General features: G+C 34.0%; 1 protein-coding gene across 2 annotated transcripts in view; it reads left to right on the plus strand.

The window, feature by feature from the left end:
• ADAMTS20 (ADAM metallopeptidase with thrombospondin type 1 motif 20) overlaps positions 1-26,563 on the plus strand; it is a 171,900-nt gene that overhangs the window by 22,307 nt on the left and 123,030 nt on the right. For both annotated transcript variants that reach the window (XM_063075546.1, XM_063075547.1), the window contains exon 4: positions 21,912-22,171. In XM_063075546.1, coding sequence (XP_062931616.1) covers positions 21,912-22,171 — 260 coding nt within the window. The remainder of the gene's footprint in view (positions 1-21,911; positions 22,172-26,563) is intronic.

The raw sequence follows: 26,563 nt of genomic DNA on the forward strand, positions 1-26,563 counted from the left end.
GTGGGATTAGAAAGGATTTACTTGAGATCATAGGTGTCCATAAAATATAGTTCCAAACACTGCGATGCCATCTGTTTTGGGCTATAATGATATGTAGGCCTTTGAAGGTTTTCCCTGGGAATGCACTTCTTAACCTTTGCTATTATAGGAGTGCCATTTTGGAGTGGTTCTCACTGTGTCTAAGGCCGTGTTTTAAATCTATTGACATAATAGATGCCTTTCTTATGCTTTTAATATGAGCATAAGGGTTTCATTTTTATGGCTTCAAAGAAAACACAAATGGGTACAGCTTCACAATAGAATTCTACAGAAGGCAGCTTATGCTTGTTCTGATCTACCATTCAGGAGCAGCTTGTTTAATGAACTGTTTAGCTTCTTAAGAAGAAAACCACCAAGTAGACATTCTGAATGCATAAATGTTTCACATAATGATATGCAGGGTTTTGCATTCACAATCAGTGTCCATTATCAGCAGGAAAATGGTTCAAGAAAAGCCAGGCTCTTTTGTTTAAAAATTTTTTATACCAGAGATTTATTATAAAAACAAAAAGCAAGTGGAAATCTATGAGATTTAATTTTCTTTAAATCACAACATACTTTGTTTCTAAAACATTTATCTACTGAAATGTAAGAGGTAGTATCCATTCTTTTCAATTCTTAAATTACCTCCAATTTTAGGTATAATTAACATACACATTTTTAATCATTAATAAAGACAATTAATGGCCTAAAAATTAGCTAATTATCATCATTTTGTTAGTAAAAGTGGAGAGTTGTGAATGTAGTTAATGAAATGTTATTTAAGGCTTTTTTCCTCCCAATTCACATCTGTTTTCAGAAATAATTGCAGGATCTTTATATATTCTACTGAGTGAACCTTCAGGAGAATCCTTCAAATAGGTGGGCCTACAAATTTAGCTCATGTACCAAAATGATTAAATGGAAAAGGAAAAGTGACTTATTTTTTTATACGGTGTTTCTGTTGATGGTTTTAATTCATTATGATCCTATCTTGTTATGGTTCATAGTGGCTTCAGCCTTGATGAATGGGATTATATTGTTTCCAGGATCAGAGTTCACCATGTGCCTTGAGGCCATACAAAGTACATTTGGTAGCCAAACCTAGCCATTGTGGATGCCAGGCTGTCAGATGGATATCAGATATATTCTAAGTAAAATCCGGGGGAAATGGCAAAGCAGGCAAACAAAAAAATCCACAAAATGAACAAACACCAAACAAAAATGCCACAACCACCACCAAAACAAAGCTGAACAAAATATAAAACCCAAGGGAAGGGAAACCCTGAAAAGACTGACAGGAATGAAAAAAAGTCTGAATTCTATTAAGTGTAGTTCTGCTATTGCTTATGCTCCGAGGTCAGATCATTGCTGGTCTGCTTTGCTCAGGACACCTTGTGAGCCTTGCTGCATTTCTTCCATCTCCCCCGCTACTCCTCCTCTCAGTGTCATTGGGTAGGAGCGCAGAGCATTTGTAGACAATAAAACAGAGGACTGGGTGCAAGTGAACATGAAATGTCTTTAAACGGGGCTTAACATGATGTGGCCAGCTTTAAATTTCTGTGCTTTCCCTAAGTTTTTCTAAATTTATTTATTCTTGTAGTCTTTGAGTCCCTAATGTTACAAAATCTATAAAAATTGGTTAGAACAGGGCTGTTGACAAGGAGGAATGTAGCATTTGCATCTTCAGAGTCCAGATGTGTGTGGCAAAGAAGAACCCGTTTACTATTTCAGGATAATAAGGTGACAGGGGTGTGGGAGGTCTGGGAGGCTGGCAAGGCACCCAGAGGCCAGATCTGAAACGACTTTAAGGATTTTGTTGGCTCTCCCATTGACATTGCAGAAACAACTTTTAAAACAGAGACATCATAAGATCTGCTTTTTTTTTTTTTTAAAAAAAAACGTGTTCCTCTATTACTCAGTTGGCATGGTAGCTTTCTTTTTTCAGATGATTTTGCATTTGCGTGAGAAGAGACTGAAGGCAGGGAGACAAAGAAAAAAGCTATCTTGTCAACAAAGGATTTAAGTGTTAAACAAGTAAAGTGCACATGAAGTTGTAAATTGAAGATAATTTCCTTAAAACATTCTTCTCAACTTTAATGAGCTGTTGAAGTTTTGTTTTGTTTTGTTTTGTTTTTTGTGAGTAGTCTATACAGATAATATTTTCTGTGAATGCATGAGAAGTGCCTTTTTAATAAAATTATATTTGTTTACAGATTATTTCCCTTTCCTTTAAAGATAATTTAATCAGCATCTGTCTGGGGGAAATCCTTATGTTTTAGTGTCTGTAGAGGCCATAGTTCACTTTGTACACAAGAGTCAGGGAACAGAGTTCTGGTTCTGTCTCTGCTACTAACTGGCTTTGAGACTTAAACCTCTCTGGGTCTTACGCAGAGTAGGTAATGAATAGCTAATGAATTTAACTTGTTTCCTTTTTAAATGAGTGTCAAGTTTAAGGCGTTCTAACTTAGAGCTCTTACATTACAGGGAATGAGTAAAGAGAGGTGTCATTAGCATACAGAGGTGTCCATAGGGTGCTGGAATACACATGCTTCTTACAAAAGGTGTTATGGAAACATGGGACCAGCATTGCCAGATTTTTGTATTTTAGAGAGAAGTTGAAAAAAATCTAAATTTTTTTAAGTGGAAAAAAAAAAAAAAAGAAATAGGAGAATTGAATTGGGCGCATTAGCCACTAGTTTGCAATCTCTTACTTGATTTCTGAAGTCCCTGCCATTTATAACATTTTATAAATACATGGGCAGAGAAGAAGGTGTGCCATTAATTAATCTAGGAACTGGGGATCATAAATATTTTGAACTAGTAGCGCATTAATGGTGTTTTCAAGAAGCAGCTCAACCTTCTACATACGTACAGAGATGACTGTAGAGATTTTATTCTGCCCACCCTTTTACTGAAAGTAGTCTCCTATGATCAATTATGACCTTCTCCTTTTCAAAAGCAATATTCTCTCTCAGTCTGACTGTTTTGGAGGAACATTTCATACTATTGATCAACTTCTCCTACTTGAATTTTCCTCTTTCTTTGGCTTCTCTGATAAACTTTGCTTTCAACTTTGTTTCTTTTTCTCATCATTTCTCCCCTTTCTCTTCCTGGTTATTACTGTTTTCCCATCTTCTAAGTTACACACTTTTTAAAAATATTTAATTTTTTCTTATTATTAGCATATTCATTATAACAAATTATGATTTTTCTTTATGCCCTTGCTCTTCATAGCCAGCATCTTAGACCATTTTTTATATAGTGTATGTGATTTTTTTCTACTTTTTCTATTTTTAATTACTAATTTAAATGATACATAATTTTTAAAAATGTTTTAAGTTCATCTCCTATTTTAAGACTAAATCTCAGGTCTACAAATCGCTTGATGCTTATGTTTTCTTGGCTGTGCCAGTGGCAACTTAGAGTCAACACAACTAAATCTGAAGCCACCGTCTCTCCCCAACCTTCATCTTCACCCACAACCCCCAAAAGATGCGCCTTTTCTTTCGATGCCCAAATTCTGTTTAAATCAAGCATGTGCTGTAATAGAAACTTAACAGGTGTTAATTTTTCAAAAAAGTCCATTTCTACTAACTAGAAAATATTGATATATATTTGAATAACAAACTATTTGTCTCAACCATTCAGGTCACCCTAGCTTTGTTTGCTCTCTATTCTACAGTGCATGAAAGTAATTTATTTTCTTAAGTAGCTATTCTCTACTCTTATGGTAATAATCATGTTCTTAAGTTAAGTTTTGTCCCAAACAAACAAAAAACCCTAAATTGTGAAATTTGACCTAATAAGGCTGTAAGAATATGAATTCTGTGGAATGGAACTACTGCATACACTCTGTCTCTCTTTTCAGAGTCCTATCTCACTGACCCTTTGAGTAACTCTGTAAGATATAATCATCTTGAACTTACAAAGGTTTTCTGTCTGGGGGAAAACCTAGTGCTGGTGTGACTGTTGGTCCCATACATATAAAGTGATCTTATGAGCTGACCTGTTTTGCCTGTTGTGTGCTCTGCTTGCCATCATAGGGACATGTACATGTATTTAATAATGCATTTCAAAGAAAAGAGTTAACCTGCCATACATAATACTTATTTTGTGTTGTCATAACTTTATCTGTGGCAATGTTCAGAGCTTGGAAATCCTGTTCTATTTCTCTGTGAAGTCTTATACTATCTTGTTTTATTTCTGATGAAGTTGATGATCTCCATGTAAGGGGAATTATGTGGAAGGGCAGATGAGCAAGAGAACCAGTATGCTGGAAACCAGAGGGTATGCTTATGCAATTGGCAGGTGCATTTTGAAACTACATATCATGGAAGGTAATCGTAAACCCAACTACCTGGCTACTCTTAAGAATTAACTTAGCAGGGTTTTTTTCTTTCTAATTTTACTTTCTTTATACCAGGATTATGTATTTCACCCTATGTCATTAAGTTGGAGAAACTTTTTCTGGTAGAAATAATGATTCTTTCTTTTCTAGTTTTGGAGGCAGAGTTTTTTTGTGTGTGATTTTTTTTTCTGTGCCAGCCTGGAAATGAATAGGAGAGGATTATGAATCCTGAGGTATAAGAGAAGCTATCAATGCCTAATTGAAGAGTAAGCTGTGCTGGTATCTTGAAGATAATAGTGTCAAACCACTTTTCATGTTTCTCTTAAGATTTGTGTGCCTTTCACTGGAAAATTATAGCTTCTTGTTTGCTGCTAGGAATGCTGATCTTTTTTTCTGGCTCACGTTACCTTGTTCTGGTTCACATGTCCATTAAATCTGCTGTTGTGGAGGGACTGAGAATATTGATGCTTCTTTGAAATATACAGTACTGAGCATCTGTTTTTCCTTTCTACTTCCATTAACAATTTTTCTGTCTTTGCTTTAGATTGGTCTGCTTTCTGTTTTAAAATTCATAAATAGACTTTTTAGTCACTTTGCAACTTGGTAAAGTTGCTCTGTTTTTACTTGACAGCAATATTAGCCTCCACTGCTAGAACTGAATACATCTCCACTCATCCTTTCTTATAACAGCACTTGCTCTTCAATGCACTGTCTGCCACCTCGCATTTTTTGTCGTTTCATACTTAGTTGCTTGTCCTTTAAAAAAGTTTTCCTTCAAATCTTTTCCTTCCACAGTGAGATATTATGTCTCCTTAAATTTTTAAAAAATTTCTTTGCTCTAAATATGAGTTATTTAAATACTCGGGTACTCTTTATTCATATAGATAAAAATATGAATGGAACCACTAATTTTTAGCTCTTTTACTAGTGTGTCTTATAATAGATTCTTACTTTACTGAAAATTACTATTCAATTGTTTTATAATGAGCATCTTATTTATTCTCCTGTGGTTAATGCACCTGCCATGATTTTACAAGATTGAGATTGTGGGCTTTGGAATCTCTGGCCATAGAATATCTCACACCATAGGGGGCAGTACTGTTTTTAAACTTGTTATATGCCTCTGTTTACATTTTATTTCATTTTCACATTCTTCATAGCAAGTAGCATGTAATAACTACTGTGTAAATAGTTAAGGAATGGTTATCACTCAGATGTGGAGGTCAGAGAAGGCTTATCTGAGAAAGTAACTCATTATCTGAGACACAAGAGATGAGTAGCAATTAGTCAGGGAAATGGGGTGGGAAGTATTTCAGATGGAAGCAACAGCATGTGCAAACACCCGAGGATGAGATCGTGCGTGGACCATGTAGGGATCTAAAGTTAGTTAATTAAGAAGAATGTGTGGGACTCCAGGTAAGATGATGTGACACTGGAGAGGTAAGCCAGACTGAGCTCATGAAGATCTATTGAAGGCTTATTAAGGGATTTGGGCTTTATTTCAATGCCAGTGCCGTGGGTATTGGGAGTCCTCTCCCCTAGTAGTTTAAACAAAGGTCCTAGTAAAGGGTCTCATTGTTTTGTTTGTCCTGACTTGGATTTTACCAGTCACTGTTATTGGAGGCAGTGCTGTAATCAGCCAGACCCACCTTGCCTGTGGGGTTGGGTCAGTGCAACTAGAGCTATGGACTAAGAGTGGATGGGGATAGGTACCCAGAGAAAAATTGGGGACTGTTGTGAGAAGTTAGATAAATGAAAACTGGGTAGATAAAACCAAAACATGAACAAACACAAGGTGGATGGATATGATATTGGTGTTGGAAAAATTGTGTTTGAGATACATTTGAACACTGCAAAATATGTTGGTAATTGATTAAAAGGACAGAATGAATAGGATATTTTTCACATTAATAGATCAATAACTAGACTTTATTTGTGTTTAGAGAAAGATAAAATATGTATAGGATGAGATATTAGTAAATAAAATATGGGCTGTGGTAAAAGAAAGAGGACTAGTAATATTATTCTTGGTGCAAAACTGCCCAGAGTTTTCAGTTAACTCATACCTCCATTGCCATTGTATTCCATTATTTTGCTATGTTCTAACAAGTCGGCATTGCATCAGGTGTTGGGATTATCCGACAACACCCCCATCAGGTGCTTTATTTGGGAGTTGGGGAGACTGCAAATAGAAAGACCAAAGTGTTAATTTGTGATTTTCAAAATCTGATTGTGTGACAAGAAAATGGACAAAATTTCCAAATTCTTTATCTCTATCTCTTTAATATATTTACTACTAACCTTGGAGGACTCAGTTCATAGCATTCAGTTGTAAAGAGAAAATTTATGGCATAAGGTTAATAAATGGAAAGTACGGGTGGTCCAGGAGAAGAAATGAGAAGGAAAACCAGGAGATTACAGTGGTAAGACACGAGTACAGTTTTTTTTCTGCACCACATTCAAGAGTGCAGTTGGACATTGAATAAGTGGAAGAAAAAAAAAAGCTGATTGTGAAGAGGAGACTTTTGTTCTTGTTCCACAATAACAGCTCTGGAGGATGAGGCCTAAACTTTGCCCAAACATGGGTTCATTCATTCATTCATTCATTCATAAAACATTTATTGAGTTCTTTACTGAAGCTTCAAAGGTGCTGGGACCTACATGACGTGTCTCAGGACCAGCCTGTACAAGTGCAAGTGCAGTGAGGGAAGAAAGAGGGTGGTAGGAAATGAAGTCAGAGTAGGAGTGGGAGGCTACATTGTATAGTTATGGGTAGATCCAGGTTGTGGGTGCCTGAAGATTAAATATTTGGGGTGGCCATGTTTAAGAAAAATAATAGAAAATAATCAATGCAAAATTTTTAGGGTTCCTTTCAAGACCTTAGGAAGGGGTTTTGCAAGTTAGAGGCCAGAAGTTTATCTTCTTCAGGTTCACAGTGAATCTCCCTGTGAGGTTAGGACATTGTAAGTCACAATAATGACTTTGGCTATAACTCTAACATTGGAAACCCCTGTAAGATTTTGAGCAGAGACGTTAATGATCATTCTACATTTTATTTTATTTTTATTTATTTATTGTTTATTCTTATGTGAATTTTATTTATATTTATTTGTATGGGGTACAGTGTGTTGCTTCAGTATGTCCATATACTGCAAAATGATTCACTTAGAATAGATAGCATAGCTTTGTAATCATTAGTCTACCACTTCTCCTCCCCCCCATACCCCTTCCCTCCTGGCCTCTGATAACCATTATTCTACACTGTACTTCTATGAGAACCTTTTTTTTTTTTTTTTTTTAGATTTCACATATGAGTGAAACCATGCACTATTTGTCTTTCTGTGCCTGACTTACTTTAGTAAATTTAGTGGCTTCCAGTTCCATCCATGTTGCTGCAAATGATAGGATATCATTTCTTTTTATAGCTGAATAGTATTCCATTGTGTATACATATTACAGTGTTTTAATCCATTCCTCTGTTGATGGGCATTTGGGTCGATTTCATCTCTAGGCTATTGTGAATACTATTGCGAGGAGTATGGGAGTGCAGATGTCTTTTTGATATATTTATTTCATTTCCTTTGGATATATACCCAGTAGTGGGATAGCTGGGTCATAAGGTAGCTCTATTTGTAGTTCTCTGAGGAGCCTCTATACTGTTTTCCACAATGGCTGTACCAATTTACATTCCCACCATCAATGTAAGAAGGTTCCCTTTTCTCCACGTCCTTGCCAGCATTTCTTTTTTATTTTGTTGATAATAGCCTTTCTGAGGTGAGATGATATCTCCTTGTGGTTTTAATTTGTATTTGCCTGATGATTAGTGATGTGGAGCATTTTTTCATGTGCTTGTTGGTCATTTGTTTGTCTTCTTTTGAGAAATGTTTAAGTCCTTTGCCCATTTTTAAATTCAGTTATTTGTTTTTTTGCTGAAGAGTTGTTTGAGTTCCTTATATATTCTGGATATTAGCCCCTTGTCTGATATTTTCTTAGATATCAAAATTAAGTTGTTATTCGTCTAAAATAATCTGTTATAACTATAACATATTTTTTGTAAGCCTCATGGTAACCATGACATAAAAAGTTATGAGACATACTAAAAATAAATAGTGAGAAATCAAAACATACTGCTAGGGAAAACTAGTCAATCACAAAGGAAGACAATAAAATCAGAAAAAAGGAAAAAAAGATCAACAAAACAACCGGAAAAAAATAACAAAATGGCAGTAACAAGTCCCTATATAAATATATAGAGACTCTAAATGTAAGTGGACTACATGCCCCAATTAAAAGACACAGTATGGTTCAGTGGATTATAAAACAAGAACCAACAATATGTTGCCTACACAAAATTCACTTTACCTATAAAGACACACACCAACTAAAAGGATGGAAAAAGATATTTCATGCAATGGAAACCAAAAAAAAGCAGGAGTAGCTATACTTGTATGAGATAAAATAGACTTCAAGCCAAGGAAAGTAAACAAAGATATGGAAGGTCATTTTAAATGATAAAGGTATCAATTTAACAAGGGGATATAACAATTCTAAATATTTACACACCAAACTCCAGAGCATTCAGTTGTATAAAGCTATTACTATTAGACCTAATGGGAGAAATAGACTCCAGCACAATAATAGTTGGTGACTTTAACACTCCACTTTCAGCAAAGGACAGATCATCCATACAGAATATTAACCAGAAAACATTAGAATTAATCTCTACTATAGGCCTACTTAACAGAAACTTATAGAACATTTCATCCGATAGCGGCAAAACATACATTCTTCTCAGCAGCACATGGAATGTTCTCTAGAATAGATCATATGTTAGGTCACAAAACAAGTCTCAACAAATTTAAAAAAAAATTTAAATCATATCAGCTACCTTGTCTGACCACAATGAAATAAAACTAGAAATCAACAACAAAAGAGACACTAGGAACCATACAAATACATGGAAATTAAACAACATGCTCCTAAACAATGAATGGGTCAAAGAAGAAATCAAAAAAGAAATTAAAGCATTCCTGAAGACAAATGAAAATGAAAACACAACATACCAGAACCTGTGCAATATAGCAAATGAAGTTCTAAGAGGGAAGTTTGTGGCAATAAATACTTCCATCAAAAAAGAAAAAAGGACTTCAAATAAACAAAGGAACATTACATCTCAAAGAACTAGAAAAACAAGAACAAAACAATCCCCAACTCAGTAAAAAGAGAGAAATAACAGAGATCAGGGCAGAAATAAATGAATTAGAAATTAAACAAACAGATCAATCAAACAAAGAGTTAGTTTTTTGAAAGCATAAAATTGATAAACCTTTAGCTGGAATAATGAAGAAAAAAGAAGACTCAAATAAAATCAGAAATGAAAAAGGAGATATTACAACTGATACCACAGAAATGCAAAGGATTATATGAAACTACTATGAAAAACTGACTATATTTAAACAAACTGGAAAACCTAAAACAAATGGATAAATTCCTAGACACATGCAACTTACCAAGGTTAAATCATGAAGAACTAGAAAACCTAAACAGACCAGTAATGAGTAATAACATTTGAAGCAGTAATAAAAAGTCTCCCAGCAAAGAAAACCCCAGGACCAGATGGCTTTACTGCTGAATTCTATAAAGCATTTAAAGAAGAATTAATAATAATTCTTCTCAAACTCTTCCAAAAAATTAAATAGGAGGGAATACTTCCAAACTCATTCTAGGAGACCAATATTAACCTTATACCAAAACTGGAAAAAGATACAACAACAACAACAACAACAAAAAAACTCCAGACCAGTATTCCTAATAAACACGGATGCAAAGACCCTCAACCAAATACTAGCAAACAGAATCCAACAGCACATTAAAAAGGTCATTCACCATGATCAAGTGGGATTCATTCTGGGGAGGCAAGGATAGCTCATCATATGCAAATCAATAAATGTGATACATCACATCAACAGAATGAAGCAAAAAAAAAAAATCCACATGATCATTTCAATAGATGCAGTAAAAGCATTTGATAAAATCCAACACCACTTTATGATAAAAACACTCAACAGACTAGGTGTAGAAAGAATGTACCTCAACACAATAAAGGCCATATATGACAGACCCACAGCTAATATCATACTGAATGGACAAAAATTGGAGGCTTTTCCTCTAAGATCTGGAACAAGACAGGGATTCCCCCATTCCCCACTCTTATTCAACATAGTACTGGAATTTCTAGCCCATGCAATAAGACAGGATGAGAAAGCAATAAAGGGCATCCAAATTGGAAGGAGGAAGTCAAACTATCCTTATTTATAGATGACATGATTCTATACATAGAAAACCCTAAAGACTCCACCAACTGGTTAATAGAACCAATAAATGAATTCAGCTTAGTGGCAGTATACAAAATCAACACACAAAAATCAATAGCCTTCCTCTACATAAATATTGAAATAACCAAAGAAGAAATTAAGAAAATAATCTCATCCATAATAGTTAACAAAAAAGAAAAAAAAAATAGAAATACCTAGGAGTAAATTTCACCAGGGAAGTGAAAGACCTTTATAATGAAGAGTATAAAACACTGGCGAAAATAATTGAAGAGGACACAAATAAATGGAAAGTTATCTCATATTCATGGGTTGGAAGAATTAATATCATTAAAATGTCCATATCACCCAAATCAATCTACACATTCAATGCAATCCCTATCAAAATACCAATGACATTTTTCACAGAAATAGAAAAATGATCTAAAAATTTGTATGGAACCACAAAAGACCCTATATAGCTAAAGCAATCTTGAACAAAAAGAACGAAGTTGGCGGCATCACATTTCCTGACTTGAAAATATACTATAAGCTATAGTAATGTAGTGGATTGAATTATGTCCCCCCAAAACTCATTGAAGCTTGAATTGTGTCCCCCAAGTTTTGTGTATTAGAAACATAGCCCCCACTGTGACTGTTAAGAGGGTGGGAAATCCTATTTTGGTATTTGAAAGGTGGAGCTCTGAAGGGGTGATTGGATTGTAGGACTGTGCAGTAGTGAATGGATGAAAAATGGTGGTCAGGGGTATGGTTCTGAGGGCTTTAAAAGGAGAGGAGAGTCTGTCTTTCTGTCTTTCTGCTTCCACCATCTTGCAATGTGAGACTCGTGGGTAACTGTTACCACCAGATGGACTTTGAACTTCCCAGCCTCAGAAACTGTAAGCAATAAATTTCATTTTCTTTATAAATCACCCAATTTCAGATATTTTGTTATAAGGAACATAAATGGACTAATACAAGTAACCAAAAGAATATGATACTGGTATAAAAATAGACAAATAGATGAATGGAACAGAATAGAGAGCCTGGGACACATGCACTTACAGCCAACTAATTTTTGACAAAGGTTCCAAGAATATACAGTGGCTAAAGGACAACATCTTCAATAAATAGTAATGGGAAAACTGGATATCCACATGCAGAAGATTGAAACTAGACTCCTATATCTCCCCATATACAAAATCAAGTCAAAATGGAATAAAGACCTAAATTTAAGACCCCAACTGTGAAACTATTAGAAGAAAACATAGGAAAATGCTACGTGAAATGGGAGCGGGCAGTGCTTTTTTGAGTAAGACTACAAAAGCAGAGGCAACTAAAGCAAAAATACACAAATGGGACTACATCAAACTGAAAAGCTTCTGCACAGCAACAGACACTATCAACAATGTGAAGAGACAACCTACAGAATGGGAGAAGGTGTTTTCAGTCTAAATTTTAGAGGTATTGCTCAGATTGTTATATGGAGAAAAGACTAGCAGAACAAGGGCAGAAGTGAGGAGACCAATTAGGAAGATACTGCAACAATTGTGTTGAGAAATGATGAGGTCTTGAACTAGAGTGTAGCCATGAAAATAGTGAGAAGTTGTCAGATACTGTATAGATGTTCGTGGTAAAACTGATAGGTTGGTTGTAAGTTAGGGTTTAGAATAAGAGCTGTCATGGATTTCTCTAAGGATTTTTACCTGAGCAAATGGAAGGATGGAGTTTCTCATTTATTGAGATAGGGTTGTATTGGGAACCACAGGTTTAGAAATATCAGGAGTTTGGTTTTAGATATTTTGAGTTTGAGAAGCCTGTTAGACACACAAAATGAGAAAAGTTACATAAGCAATAGAATAAATGAGTGGAAGGTCAAAAGATGGGTCTGATCTTGAGATAATAATTTTGGAATAAAAATATAGATGATATTTAAAGATAGAACGTTGAATGAGATTGGGGAATGGACTAGACATAGAAGAGAAAAAAATCTGAGGACTGAACTATGGGGCATGCCAATGTTTAGCAGTTGGAGAGATGAGGAGAAATCAGCTTGGAATATTGAAAATTATAGGCCATGGTGATAGCAAGAAGACTGAGAAATGTGTGCCCCAGAATGAAGTAAAGAAAGATTTTCAAAAAGGTAGGACTGAACATTTGGCTAAATGGTGTTGAGAATTCAAAGAATATGAAGATTTAGAACTGATCATTGGATTTTGCAAAGTAGAGGTGATGGATGACCTTAACAATTGTTGTGCTAATTGAAATGGGTTTGAGAATATTTGCATGAATAAAACTTACATAACTTAGGTATTACAAAGGAGAGCTACATGAACTATCTTTTAGGCATTTCTTGTTGGGGACTAATCAAAAAAGGTGATATATTCAATTTTGTGATATAGCACTAAATAAAATGAAATAAAATACCAGTTTGAAAATAAAAGCTCAGTTTACCAGTAATTTCAAACTTTGGTTTATTTCTTCTGTCAAAATACAAAAATAGTAGGTAATAAAATTATCAGAAGCAGTGTAAATAAGCCTTATTTTGTTGTAAAAGTTAATTGATATACTTCATAGTAATTAAAACTACGTTAGACGATATAATATTTATTCAGAAAAGTGTCCATACATTGTGTGCTGATCTGTTTTGGATATTGTATTCTCTTCCATTTGTCTATTTGCCCATTTTTGTGTTACTACTCTGTATTGTAAATATTATACCTCTATTGTAAGTCTTGATATGTGGGAGGTAGCCCATGACTTTATTCTTCAAGATTTTCGTGGCTATTCCTGACCCTTTAAATTTACAAATAAATTTTAGAAACAGCTTGTTGATTTCCACAAAAGAAAAAATGGGTTTTGATTGGTTTCCATTGAATCAATAAATCATATTGGTGGAGAAGTTAGATCTTCATAATATTGTGTCCTCTTACCCATCAATATGTTATGTACTCCATTTATTCTTTAATTTCCCAAATAATATTTTACAGATTTCTTTGTAGAGGTCTTGTACTTCTTTGGTTAGTTTTCTTCTTGGGTATTTGGTGGTTTATTTGACACTATTGTAAATAGCATTGATTTAAAAATTTCATTTTTAATTATTTATTCTACATAAAAATGCAGATAATTTTTCATATTGAATTTATATTTAGCAAACTTGCTAAATTCACATTCTAACAGTTTATCTGTTCATATTTTGGATTTTTTGCATAGATAATTATGTAGATAGTTTTATTTCTTCTTTTTCAGTCTTTCAACCTTTTATTTTTCTTGCCTTATTGCACTGGCTAGAATTTCTAGAACAGTCCATAGATATAACAATAATCAAAATTCTTGCCCCATTACCAGTTTTATAAGGAAAGCTTCCAACCTTTTCTAATACATACAATGTTTGATGTAGGTTTTTCTTAGGTACCCTTTATCTAATTAAGGAAGTTCCTCTATCCTCCTGGTTTACTGAGAATTTTTATTATGAATGAATGTTGAATTTTTTTCCCTGCATGTACCAAGGTGAACATATATTTTTTCCCTTTATTTGGTTAATATAACGAATTAGATTAATTCTCAAATGTCAAGTCCACCTTGTTGTCTTGACAGACTGGATTTAGTAATATTTTCTTTAGAATTTTTGCATCTGTGTTCATGAATAAATTTGGTTTGTAATTTTTTCTTATTGCATAGGAAAAGAGTAAGGAAGATGAAGACCTATTGAAGGGAATGGTTAAAATGATGGGCCACAGGATATGAGCTGTGTAAGGACATCATTTTCGCTTTATACAGTCAATATTCATTTAGATTTACTCACCAAGTGAAGGAAAGAAGTGAAAGTAACTCAATAGATTTGGGGAGAGCAAGAAATATAAATTTTTCTGTCTAAAGTATTAGATCACTAATCAGCCATGTAGCTCATTTTATAGTTTTACTTTGGTCTACCATACACATAATTGCAAATGTTTAGTGAAGTAAATTTGAACCTTTGGCTCTGTACTGTTTAGCCACATGATGCTTTCCTCTAGAAAAGGAAGTAAAGATTCTAATTATTCACAATTACTTTCTTTTGGAGGCGCAGCTGGCCAGTATGGGAATCTGACTCCTTGACCTTGATGTTATAACACTGTGTTCTAACCAACTGAGCTAACTGGCCAGCCCGATTTGCAATTAGAATCTGATTCAGAATTGCACCATCAGAAGCAGCCCTATTTAAAGGCATTGAGACATAAGTTTGGGATGCTCTCACAGAGAGAAAATGCAGGGGAAAGTGCATCAGGAAGATTGTTCGTGTTCTTGGCTGGCTCCAGCCTGTGTTCGACACTTTGTGAAATTATTACTGCTGGCATGAGAGTTGGACCCATTGTCAGGTCAGGCAGCAGATATACTGTTTCATGTGGAGAGCATCCTAGACCTCTGGACCTACCCCAAGAAGGCTTCTTCCTTGGGTTTTCTCCCTTGGAAGAGAGCCAGAAAGCTGAAGGGAAAAAGCAGCTTTCTCCCACTCTGACCTGTCAGTTTGCCGTCTGCAACTTCATTTGTACATATTCAGTTGTACCTGGTGCTAGATTAACTTCCTGGTATTAAATAAGACTGACAAAATCATTAATTTAAAAAATGATTTATGAAATTCTGGAATGTAGCATAAAATAACAAAATACCTGTTTGAAAATAAGAGTTCAATCTATAAATAATTTCAGAGTTTGATTTTTTCCCCCACTTTTGTCAAAGTCATAAAATACTGGACTTAGCTGACAAAAACAATGTGAACAAACTGATTCTATAATAAAGATATTAAGTACTATAAAGATATCACATAAAATTTTAATTTTTACATTTTATTTTCATTTAGTGGCTGTCTTTTAATTAGATCTTTAAGTTTTTTAATGTTAAATTTACTTCAGAAAATATCTTTATTTCTTATTTTTAAAAATCTTTTATGAAAATATTAAAGGTTAAATGAACATTTCTTGTGAAAATGCTGTTTTCAGTCAAAAGCTGTTTCAGGAATTACAGAAATAGGGGGAATAGATGTAGTTTACGAAATAAATTGTAATGGCCAGAGTAGCATTAGAATAAAGAATGAATTACAATGTAAGCTTAGATTACATTTTAGATTTCAATTATGACTATTTTTCAAAAATATGTATCAGAAATGACAGTAACTTAATAGCAAATGCTCATACTAATATTTCATCAAGTTATTTAATAATAGTGTTAAGTTAAAATAGTATTACACTGCTATTTGAATTGATAGAGCAAATAGAGGCTATAATACTTATAAATGCCTACTTTGAATAAACTTTATGTTTTGGGAAGCATTTTAGGATTCTTAGTACTTAAAATTACCTCACAGCATTGCTGGAACGATATCACAAATATGGGTCAGATTGTTGGATAATATGGCTCAGGATCAACCCATGTAAAAGTTTGAAAAACAGGGCTGGCTGATTAGCTCAGCTGATTAGAGCATGATGCTGGTAACACCGAGGTCAGGGTTCAATCCCTCTACCAGCTAGCTGCCAAAAAGAAGCAAACAAATGAAATACAAGGGAGAGTTATATGTTTTCTACTATTACATCATAGCAAGTGGACATGGTTTGGAAATGAATTGCCATGAAGGCTTATCTGAAAATAGGAAAAGATTAATATGATATGCACTGTTGTCAGTTTGAACAGTGCTACACTGTATTCTAATTTCAGCAGCTGCACACATTTGTAAGATTAACTGACTAGATATCAGTGTTCAGTGTGAATTCAGAATAAATGATTTTTAAAGAATGAAGTGTTACCTTCATTTACATGTTCAAATGCTAGGGTGTAGATTTAATTTATTGTTACAAGATTTTCAAACACCTATTTTTTCAATAAGTCATCAAGTAGGAGTTTGGAACATCACATTGCTATACATAGAATTGTCCATTTAAATTCTTATGATTGTGTATTTGTTTAGAATTTCTGATGAGTGATATGATTTGAAGATGTGGAAAAGCACTTTGTAAAATGCAAAGGGCTATACAGGTATTTCTTTTATGCCCTTCAAGTATAGAGGTTGGAATGGCAAAAACTGGAAAGAGACAGCAGGTGCGTGTTCCTTTCCATTAAAAAAAACCTTAAAGGCTTTGAATTCATGAATGAATGTGTGCTTGTTTTCAACTCTTGATCTACACAAGAATCCTTGATTTAGGCATTGTTAGGGAAATCTGTTTACATATCTTTGGAGCAAGCCGCATAAATTGGCTTCTTGAGAATGTGAAAGAAGAAGGTATTTATTCTGACACTTGACCAGTGTGCTCCCTTGTCCTGTCAGCACACATGGTGGAAGAAACTAGAATTTTTTGGTGTATGCAGGATTGATGGGAGTGACTTGGGAGTTTCCAGTGCCTTCTTTTTTCTTTCAGGGCCACTGGATGAAAGGATACTAACAGATCTGTCTCAATTCTTCAACAAAAGTCGAGCTAAAAGCCTTTATATGCAAGTCCTGGCTCAGCTCTATTCTTCTGTAATGCAGGGAGGATTCGAGCTCATATTTTCATGAATACGACTAGCTAGTTTCCTCTTTTAATCTTCTAGGAAACAGCATTTTCCATTATGACTTTGGTTACTAAATTCTCAACATTCTGAATGTATTACCACACACGACCTTTAGAAGAGCCATGTGATATGGAATTCAACTGTAATGATTGATATTGAGGAAATCTGATTTCATTTCTTTGTTATGCCACTTATTCAGTTGGTGGCTGTTGATATTTCACTTAACCTGTGTCACATGTCTCTGTGTTTTAAAAAGTGCACAGTAATAGTAACTGATTCAGGGATGCAAGGAAGACTAATGACGTAATGATTCTTTTGTTTCAAGTTTAGCTGGCCCTAACTTTATGTAAGTTTATTACTAGTAAGTGGGGCTCTAATTATTAACTTGTGAAACTATTTAAATAAAGCACTGTAAAATATTTTATAAGCTCTGAGCCATAATTCCAAAGTAGTAGTTGAGATTTCTAATAATTATTGAAAAATCATAAAGGACTGTAGATTTTCCAAACATTTGTATGTTATGGAATGCTACTGATTTTAAAAATAAGTATGTTCTAGATTTATATTTCATTGGCTGTGTTACCATGGGCAGTTTACTTAACCTTCCTTTTCCCCATTTTCCTCATATATAAAACAAGGGTAATAACAGTACTTACTGCATCAACTTTTGTTAATACTAAAGGAGATTATGTATGTTAAGTGTATCAGTACCTGATACATAGTAAGCACACAGTATTATGTTTATTACTACTGTTAATAGTAATATTAATAAGAAAACTCAATAGTATAGCAACATAGGACATATCATAGGTCCAGAAAACAGTTTAAATGATGAGAAATTATAAATTAGATTTCACAATATATCTAATATGGTCACACTTTATTTCAAGGAACACGCTGTTCTTTGAGCTGTGGGGCATTCAACAAGTCGTTTGAAATGTTGATAGCTTACAATAAACTTCATTTGATTTTATGCTCTGATTTAAAAAATGGATGGGTATGTGCTAGTGGAGAAGTGTAAAATGTTTCCTTGTCTGGTCAAATAGAGAGCATTAGTATCAATTCCAGCCTGTGTATAGACACCAGCGTGAATATTGTACTTGATATTAGGGAAGTCAAAGGCAACTTATCTGTCTTTGAATTGCTTCTGTTGTACATCGCAGTTAGTATTCCCCCTACCCTGAAGTTCTGTCCTGGTAAACTCTTTTGTTTTTTCCTCAGTATAGTCCTTTCTTTTATCTCCCTCCCTCTCTTTCTTTTTTTCAGTTCCCTCTTCCATGATTCTTCCTTTCTTCATCCTAATCCTTTTTTCTTCTTTCCATGAATATCCATGAGCATTTGTAAAAGGCAGAATGCATTGATTGCTCAACAGTGTTCTCAGTCTCGATGGTGGTGATTGTATTTAATGGTGAGCTGATGGGAAGGGGCTTAGACTTTTATGGGCAATGAGTATCCATTTTATCTCATCTTGAATGAGGATGAGACAAAAGGGATGTTTCTGAAAGTGAATCTTTTTGGACATAAAAGAAGGATGAATGGGAGGGACAAGAGATTGGAGACTGCAAGACTGTATGGGAGACTTTGTGCTTAATTTTGCATTCATGATTAATGTTGTTCTAAGGTGAGAAGGACCTGAGTGAGTTTAGAGGCAAGAACATTGTTTGCAAGAGGAGCAATACAAAGAACATTTTGAAGGAGAAATGGCAAAACTTGGTGACTAGAGACAAACGGTGAAGGAAGGATAGAAGAGCCCAATGGTGGAGTTTTGAGTGTGAGATATGGATATTTGGAGGCTATAACTCACATTAATAGAAATAGGGAAACTGGGGATGGGAGAAGAAAATGATTAATTCACTTTTATATATTTTGAATATAAGGTGCCAGGAGGACATTCAAGTAGAATTTTGGGCTTCTGATTACATTATTGTTTAACAATAATTTTTTAGTAGCTTATATTCATATGAATTATTATTAATTTTTAACATTCTCCTTGTATTTTAGAATAAATCATGCTTTATAAGAGTTATATTCAGTGATGTAGTTTTTAAGTGTTTTATGTTCAGCAGGCAAATTATCATTGCGTGATGTGCATGATTTTGTAATTTGGTTTGTCTAAATTAGTTTTGGGTCATAATACACTTGTTATTAATAAAGGACGAGACATCATCTTAACATTTTACTCAATGGAACATAAATAGAAAGGGAAGCATTGCATAGAAATGATGTAATTAAATTGGCAAACATGCTTTGAATAATGGCCATTTATGTAGGGTATTTGGAAAAGTCACTTTATCATTCATTACATTGCTTAGGTATAAATACCAAAAAAAAAAAAAAAAAGTAATGAGATTAAATGTTTGGCCTAAAGATAGTAATAGATACTATTTTTGAAAATAATATTTTATTTTTAAAAATTACAGTAACAAAACAAGTGCATTGTAATGATTTAAAGGTCACTGAGATGTTAAAGCATTTAACAGTATGTATATGTGTGTGCATGCATGTGTGTGTGTGTGTTTAATAGTAGGCATCCTAATGGGTATGGAGTGATATCTCATTGTGGTTTTGATTTGCAGTTCTCTAGTGATTAGAGATGTTGAGCATCTTTGGCCATTTTATAACATCTTGAGAGAAATGTTTATTCACGTCTTTGCCTGTTTTTAAATCAGGTCATTTGTTTTTCTTTTGTTGAGGTGTAGGAATTTTTGTATATTTTCCATATTAACTCCTTACCAAATATATAGTTTGCAAATATTTTCTCCCAATCCATAGATTGCTCTTTCTCTCTGTTGATTGTGGCCTTTGCACAAGAAGTTTTTGAGTTTAAAGTAATTCCATTTGTCTATTTTTGCTTTTGTTGTCATACCCAAGAATCATGTCTAATGTCATGAAGCACTTCCACTATGTTTTCTTCTCGGAGTTTTATAGTTTGGGTTCTTGCTTTTAGGTCTTCAATCCGTTTTGAGTTAGTTTTTGTATATCGAATGATCTCGGCACCCTCATCAAAGATCATTTGATCATATACCTGAGGGTTTATTTCTGGGCTCTCTATTGTATTTCATTGGTTCACACAAGTTGTCTTGCTGTGAACTTATGCAAATTTTTCTATGGACATGTTTTCCTTCTCTTAGATATATGCTGAGGAGTGGAAGTGCTGCATAGTACGGTTGGTGCATGTCTAACTTTCCTTAGAAATTGAATTTTTATTGAAGGACTTAAGTTACCTGAAATGTTATGTTTAAATATGTTACTCATTTATGTTTTGTCTCTTCCCATGAGAGTGTAAGCTTTCTGAGGTGTTATTTTCTCCACAATTTCTAAATGTTTCCTTATGTAGATTAGGAACTCAGTAAGTGTTTATTTTGAATAAATGAAATGGATGAACAAATAAAGCATGGGTATTTATCTTTTCCCTGGTATTTCTGAGATTTGTATATATCAGATATATCCGGAATCTCCACTTGGGTCCAATAATTGGTCATGAATATTTTAGTGGTTGAATTACCCTAGGAGAAAGACATTAGGAAAAAGTTTTAGGACTGTTGAGTTTGTCAAATTTCTATAATTTCCCACTGAGATAAATTTTGAAACCTAAGAACATAGTAATATTAAAAGCTGGATGATTTTAGGAGTTAGAAAAAGAAGTTCATCTGTGGACATTTAATGTTTGAGTACTTCAGTTTCTTTCTTATAAACATAGGATTGCATTTATATTTTAAATGAAATGAATTGTTTTAATAAAGAAATATAGTTTATGTCTAATCCTTACAGTACAACTAAGTCTTCATTAGTGATTATTTTGATATTGATTATTTGGCTTATGAACTACCCAGGATCTTTTATTTCTTCTCACCTGTTTCCTTTGGCCCATTTTTCTGTTGAAAATATTACCATCAAATAATTGACAGAAAAATTAGCAAAAGAAGAAAGAGGTAAAGAGGAAGGGAGAGGAACAAAGTGAAGGAGAGGAAAGTAGAAGAAGCACCCATGCCGCCTATCAGATTTTTTCCAGTAGGAAAGATAATCAAGAATTTAAATATGTAGATATAAATGCATAGGACTTAATAGTAGTCACTTTAATAATCTTAAATGTTCAATAATTTTTCATGCTGTATTTATATATAAGCAAACATAATCAGGTATTTTATATAATCAAATATTATAAGGTGTATATCAACATTTGTCTTTCTGGGTTTGAATAGCCACCTATTGTTACATGGCTTAATTTTCTGTTGTTCTTGGTGATTTTCACATGTTATATAAGAAAAGTTTGTTTTGTTTTACATTTTATGAAGTTTCACCTTGCAAATGTTGTTCCTCTGTAATGAGATTAAATGCCATTGGTGACTTGGGGACCCAGTTTACCTACTGAGAAAAACAGGGACTCCATGATATTTTTATTATCTACCCAGTGGTTAATAAATGTTTTTGAATAGTCATACCTTTTAAAATAAGACTTAGATACAGTTTTGTTAGTGAAATCTATGGAAATGTGAAAATATTGCAAGCTTTTTATCATTATGAATAGTAATACTCATGATAATGATATACAATACTGTTTTAAATAATTATTTCTCTTTGTCCTTTTATTGTTCCACATTGGAAGCAGATGTGTAAGTATTAAATATTTTTGGCTATTCTATTTTTTGCAATACTTTTAGTCTCATCCAATTTAATGGCTCTACATTATATTCTTTCCCCCCCCCTAGAAAGTCAAATAAAGAAAACTACTTTACGCTTTCATAACTACAGCAACATGAATGAAGATCTTACTGTCAAGGAGGAAATAGTTTTAGCATATCCTTCGAAAAATATATCACTGGAAGATGAAAGAAGTCGATTACATTCCAGGAAAAAACGTTTTTTATCATATCCAAGATACGTGGAAGTTATGGTTACAGCTGATGCTAAAACGGCTCATCATCATGGACAGAATCTGCAGCACTATGTACTAACCCTGATGTCAATTGTAAGTAAACCTAAGAGTTTACTTTTATACTTCCTAAAATGTTTAGCTTAAAGATTTTTCCACGTTTAATAAAAAAAAGTTTTTCCAAACTCTAGATATTTAGGTTTAAGCCAAAAATAATATTTTATTGAAATTTACTTTAGACATCTAGCAGATATCTCATTCTGTTACTTGATCAATTTTCTAAAACATTTTAAAATCTCTGAAACCACTTATAGAAAATGCTTGAATTATCCTTTACTTCATCACATGAGTGACTTCTGCCCTCTAGTGACAGGGAATATCTTAGTCACATTGATTTTTTTTTTGCTCTTTTTATCTGTATTTTAAAACCTCATCCTATTTCTGCATAGAGTGGAGGGGATACTATTTTTACAGTGGCCACATGCTCCAAATCAGAAATTGGGACTCATTTTAAGTTATAAATGTATTTATGGGGATAAAGGGTTATGCTACTGCTAATAGAGCTGCCTTAGCAAATTTGGAATATAAGATCACAGTAGCTATAAGAGTTCTTGATCTGATGTTAATATCTCTGTTAAGCAGTGGTGGTGGCAATATGAACAGAATAGAGTTTTAGTGCTAGTGAAGAGCACCAGTTCTGTGTTAGTGGCAATATATTATATCATATGTGCGTGTATATGGATAAACATATATGTATATCTTATACTTCCTGGGATATTCCTGAATTTAGGCCTGTTGTTTTGGAGTAATTAATAAAAAGCACCCCCTTTCATGCCCAGAAGTATCCTGGTTTAGTTAATAAATTATATGGTCACCTGTTTATACAGACTCAAGGTATTTGGAACATGTCTCATGTCTGGAAGTACCTCTGTTCACATATAAAGAATTCAGGCAAACTTGGTTGAAAAGAGCTGGACAGGACACATCTATAGGACATTGTAAATTTCCCTTAGCTAGATATTTCCAGTTATATTCACTGTGACTTGAAGATCCTAACATCCTGTCATCTTCCCTATGTATTACATTTTACCTTAAATTCTTATGATTGTACCATGGTCTGTAGTGCCCAAACACAGTTTATGGTACAAAGTAGGTGCTCAATAAATAGATGCTGAAAGAAAGAATGAATGAATATTTGGTTAAAGTAAAAGTTATACTTTTTTCAGAATGCAGTACATTGTGATAAACAAAAAATATAGATGATCCAAAATGATTTACTGAAATTGTATAATACAGACACTCATTTTATTTACATGAATTGAATTTTTAAAATGACAACAGTGCTGATGGAGTTTGGATGTGTTGTCCCCTCCAAAATTCATGTGGAAATTTGATCTCCAATGTGGCAGTGTTGAAAACTGATTGAGTCATGGGGACGGATCCCTCATGAGTGGATTAATGCTCTCCCTGGGGGAGGAGGGATTAATGAGTGAGTTCTTGCTCTATTAGTTCCCGTGAGAGTTCATTGCTAAAAAGACCCTGGCGCCTTCTTCCTCTCTCTTGCTTCCTCTTGCCATGTGATCTGCTTGTACCCACTGGCTGCCTGCCACTTTCCGCCATGAGTAGAAGCAGTCTGAGGCCTGTGCCAGATGCAGCTGTCCCAGAATCGTAAGCCAAATAAACCTCTTTCCTTTATAAATCACCCAGTCTCAGGTAATTCTGTCATAGCAACACAAAACGGACTAAAACAAGTGCTATGGATAGAAATTTATCCTGGTGCCTTTTTTTTTAAAAGTTTTTATTTCTGAATTCAAAGTAATTATCTAGATGTGTTGTTATCTAGGCATGTTATTATCAGGATGTATAATTGTCTAGGTGTGGCTATGGCATACTCATTGTGAAGGGATTCTCATGGGCACTATGATGTGTAGGATGTCAATTGATATGTAAGAAATTTTAGCAATTGTGTGGAACACTGGGATGAACTTTGCAATTGAATGTGCTTAAAGGAAATGGCATTCATTGAGATAATTGAGTGGGGAGAGATACTGAAAGAAAATATTAGTTTTTAAAAATGCAACAGGTTTTGAAGCATGGTAAATGACAGGTAACTAATGTCAGTGACTTGGGAATACTGACTAGAAGGAGTAAAGGAACACAATAGTAATTTTCCAAGAGTAATTCTGGAATGGTTACAGGCACTTTTGGTGACATCATTGTCCTCAGAAAAGTTTTGTTATCTATAAATATCAGTATCATCACTGTTTAGAAGAAGATATTGTGGCATACCTTGAGATAACTGAAGTTGTCCTAGGAGTTTTAAAGCCAGAGTTCATTGAGGGCAAAGCAGACTTTTTGACCTGGAAGTCAGATCTGCATCTGAGATTGCTTGAAACAACAGACAAATGCATGTACTTATTGTTTGCTAGATTTTCATTCCCCCTAGAAAGAGAGCAGATTTCAGTTGACAGGACTTTTGTAGATGCAGCCAGCTGGTTTGCATTAAGCTCTTGTTCGCAGGGAAATAGATGTGGCAGAGTTGAGGAAGAGGGGAACATTCCAAATGTAGGTGGGGTAGGAGGAAAAATTCAGGAGAGTAAGTCTCTCCTTTGAGGTAGTTTGGGTTTTTGTCCTATATATGCTTTCTTTCCTCCTCAGAGGCCAAATTTCAGATGACTTGTAAACTACCTAGATGTAGTACTTCATTCTTTTCTTCTCTCTCATTGAAAGAATGTTCAAATGAGGATATAGGAAAGTCGGCAGAATTCATGGTTCAAAACATATTGTTTTATTGGTAAAAAACAGTGATCACAGCTATATTCATGGATATAAACAATGCTAACTGTGCAAGGAAATTTAAAGAGTGACAAAGTGCTTGTTTTGCTGGGACTTTCTTAGTTGTGGTGTTAAAAGTTTCACATCCTTGGAAACCCCTCAGCCCTGGGCACACTGGGACAGTTGGTCATACAACATACAGTTTATCAAATCTAGTCCAACTTGTTTTATCTCTACTTGTGAAGTCCATTTCCAAAGTTGCTCTAAATGTGGAAGAGGAATGCTGTTGCCACATAAGTGTCCACAGATGTTTCCAGTTGAGGAAGGAGCCATTCAGGTTTTGCATATTTTTTCCTAATTTTTTAGAAGGCACTAACTGCAGTTATTCAAATACACGCACTTGGATTATTGGTAATGTTCCAATCATAGTAATTTAGGAAAAAGACAAGAAAATGCGATTTAGATTTGGAATATGATAGTAAGTAAGCCTTTTAAAGAGAAGTTCAAAGTGATGAAAGCAAGTTTTTGTGTGCTGAGCTCTAGCTATAACGGGAAAATAGCTGAATGCTTTCAGCACTGAGCAAGTGGATTATATACACAATTTAGAGAGGGAATTATTTAGCCTTACTCATCCTGCATAAAGTAAACTACTGTACTGGCTTCTTAAACTTTTTATTTTGCTTTCAACAATTTAACAAAATGTCTGAGTGCAGTGATATAGAAATAATGAGTGTGATTTAATTCACTTTTTAGAGTGCTGTATTATGTTGTCAAAATAGCTTACTGATCTCTGTTATTCAAAGGGTTTCTGGAATTGACATTGAAATTACTGGGGAAGAACACAATTGTGGTGTATAGTATATCTAATAAAATGTGTTTTAAACGAGCGAAGATATTCAGTTATCTGATATTCTAAAGCTTTTATCCTTAGGGAATTAGGGTGACAGTATCAGGTTAAAATAGCATTAACATATGCATTATTTAGCTATCAAAATATAGGTAAACTAGAACAATTATTTTCTTCAGTATGTTTATTTTGATATTCAACAACTTATTCTTTAATAAATCTTAAATACATGCTACGTGTCTGCGACCTCCACACTCCATTGTGTTTACAAAGGTTTGACTTTATGATACTTATCCTGTTACAAATTTAGTAATGTAAATTTAAGGAGCATTATGTCATCCTGAAGAATTAGTCCTATGTGTTAAAACATAATTACTATTATTAGAGGCATTTTATCAACTAAAAACCCTCATTTGCTTTACATTGACTTTATACTATTGCTTTCAATTTCTTGGGTTGCTTTTACTGATGTTATTCAGGATGGGGAAAATTTTCAACTACACCAAAATAAAAACTAGTGTTTCCTAGTTTGCTAGGAAAATTTCACACTTTAGGTATAACTGTTTATGTTACTTTTTCCTTTCTTCAACCCAGTGCTCTGCATATTTTTAATTTTTTGCACATATTTACTGTGTATATATGTGGGACGTCGTCATTGTCAATTTAAAAACTAAAAGATCTTTCTGAACAAGTGAATAGTAGTGATCTTTGTAAATAAAATCTCTTCACTTTGTTCAAATCAGTTTTTATAGATTCCTTTGTTCTTGACGAAGGTGGTCTATAAACATGTCGTATGCATTTTTGCTGAAGCTCTATATAGAAATGATTTTCAAAATGGTTAGTAAGTTAATGGTGATAGTAATTTG

The sequence above is a fragment of the Cynocephalus volans genome, chromosome 12 (assembly GCF_027409185.1).
Source record: "Cynocephalus volans isolate mCynVol1 chromosome 12, mCynVol1.pri, whole genome shotgun sequence".
Lineage (NCBI taxonomy): Eukaryota > Metazoa > Chordata > Mammalia > Dermoptera > Cynocephalidae > Cynocephalus > Cynocephalus volans.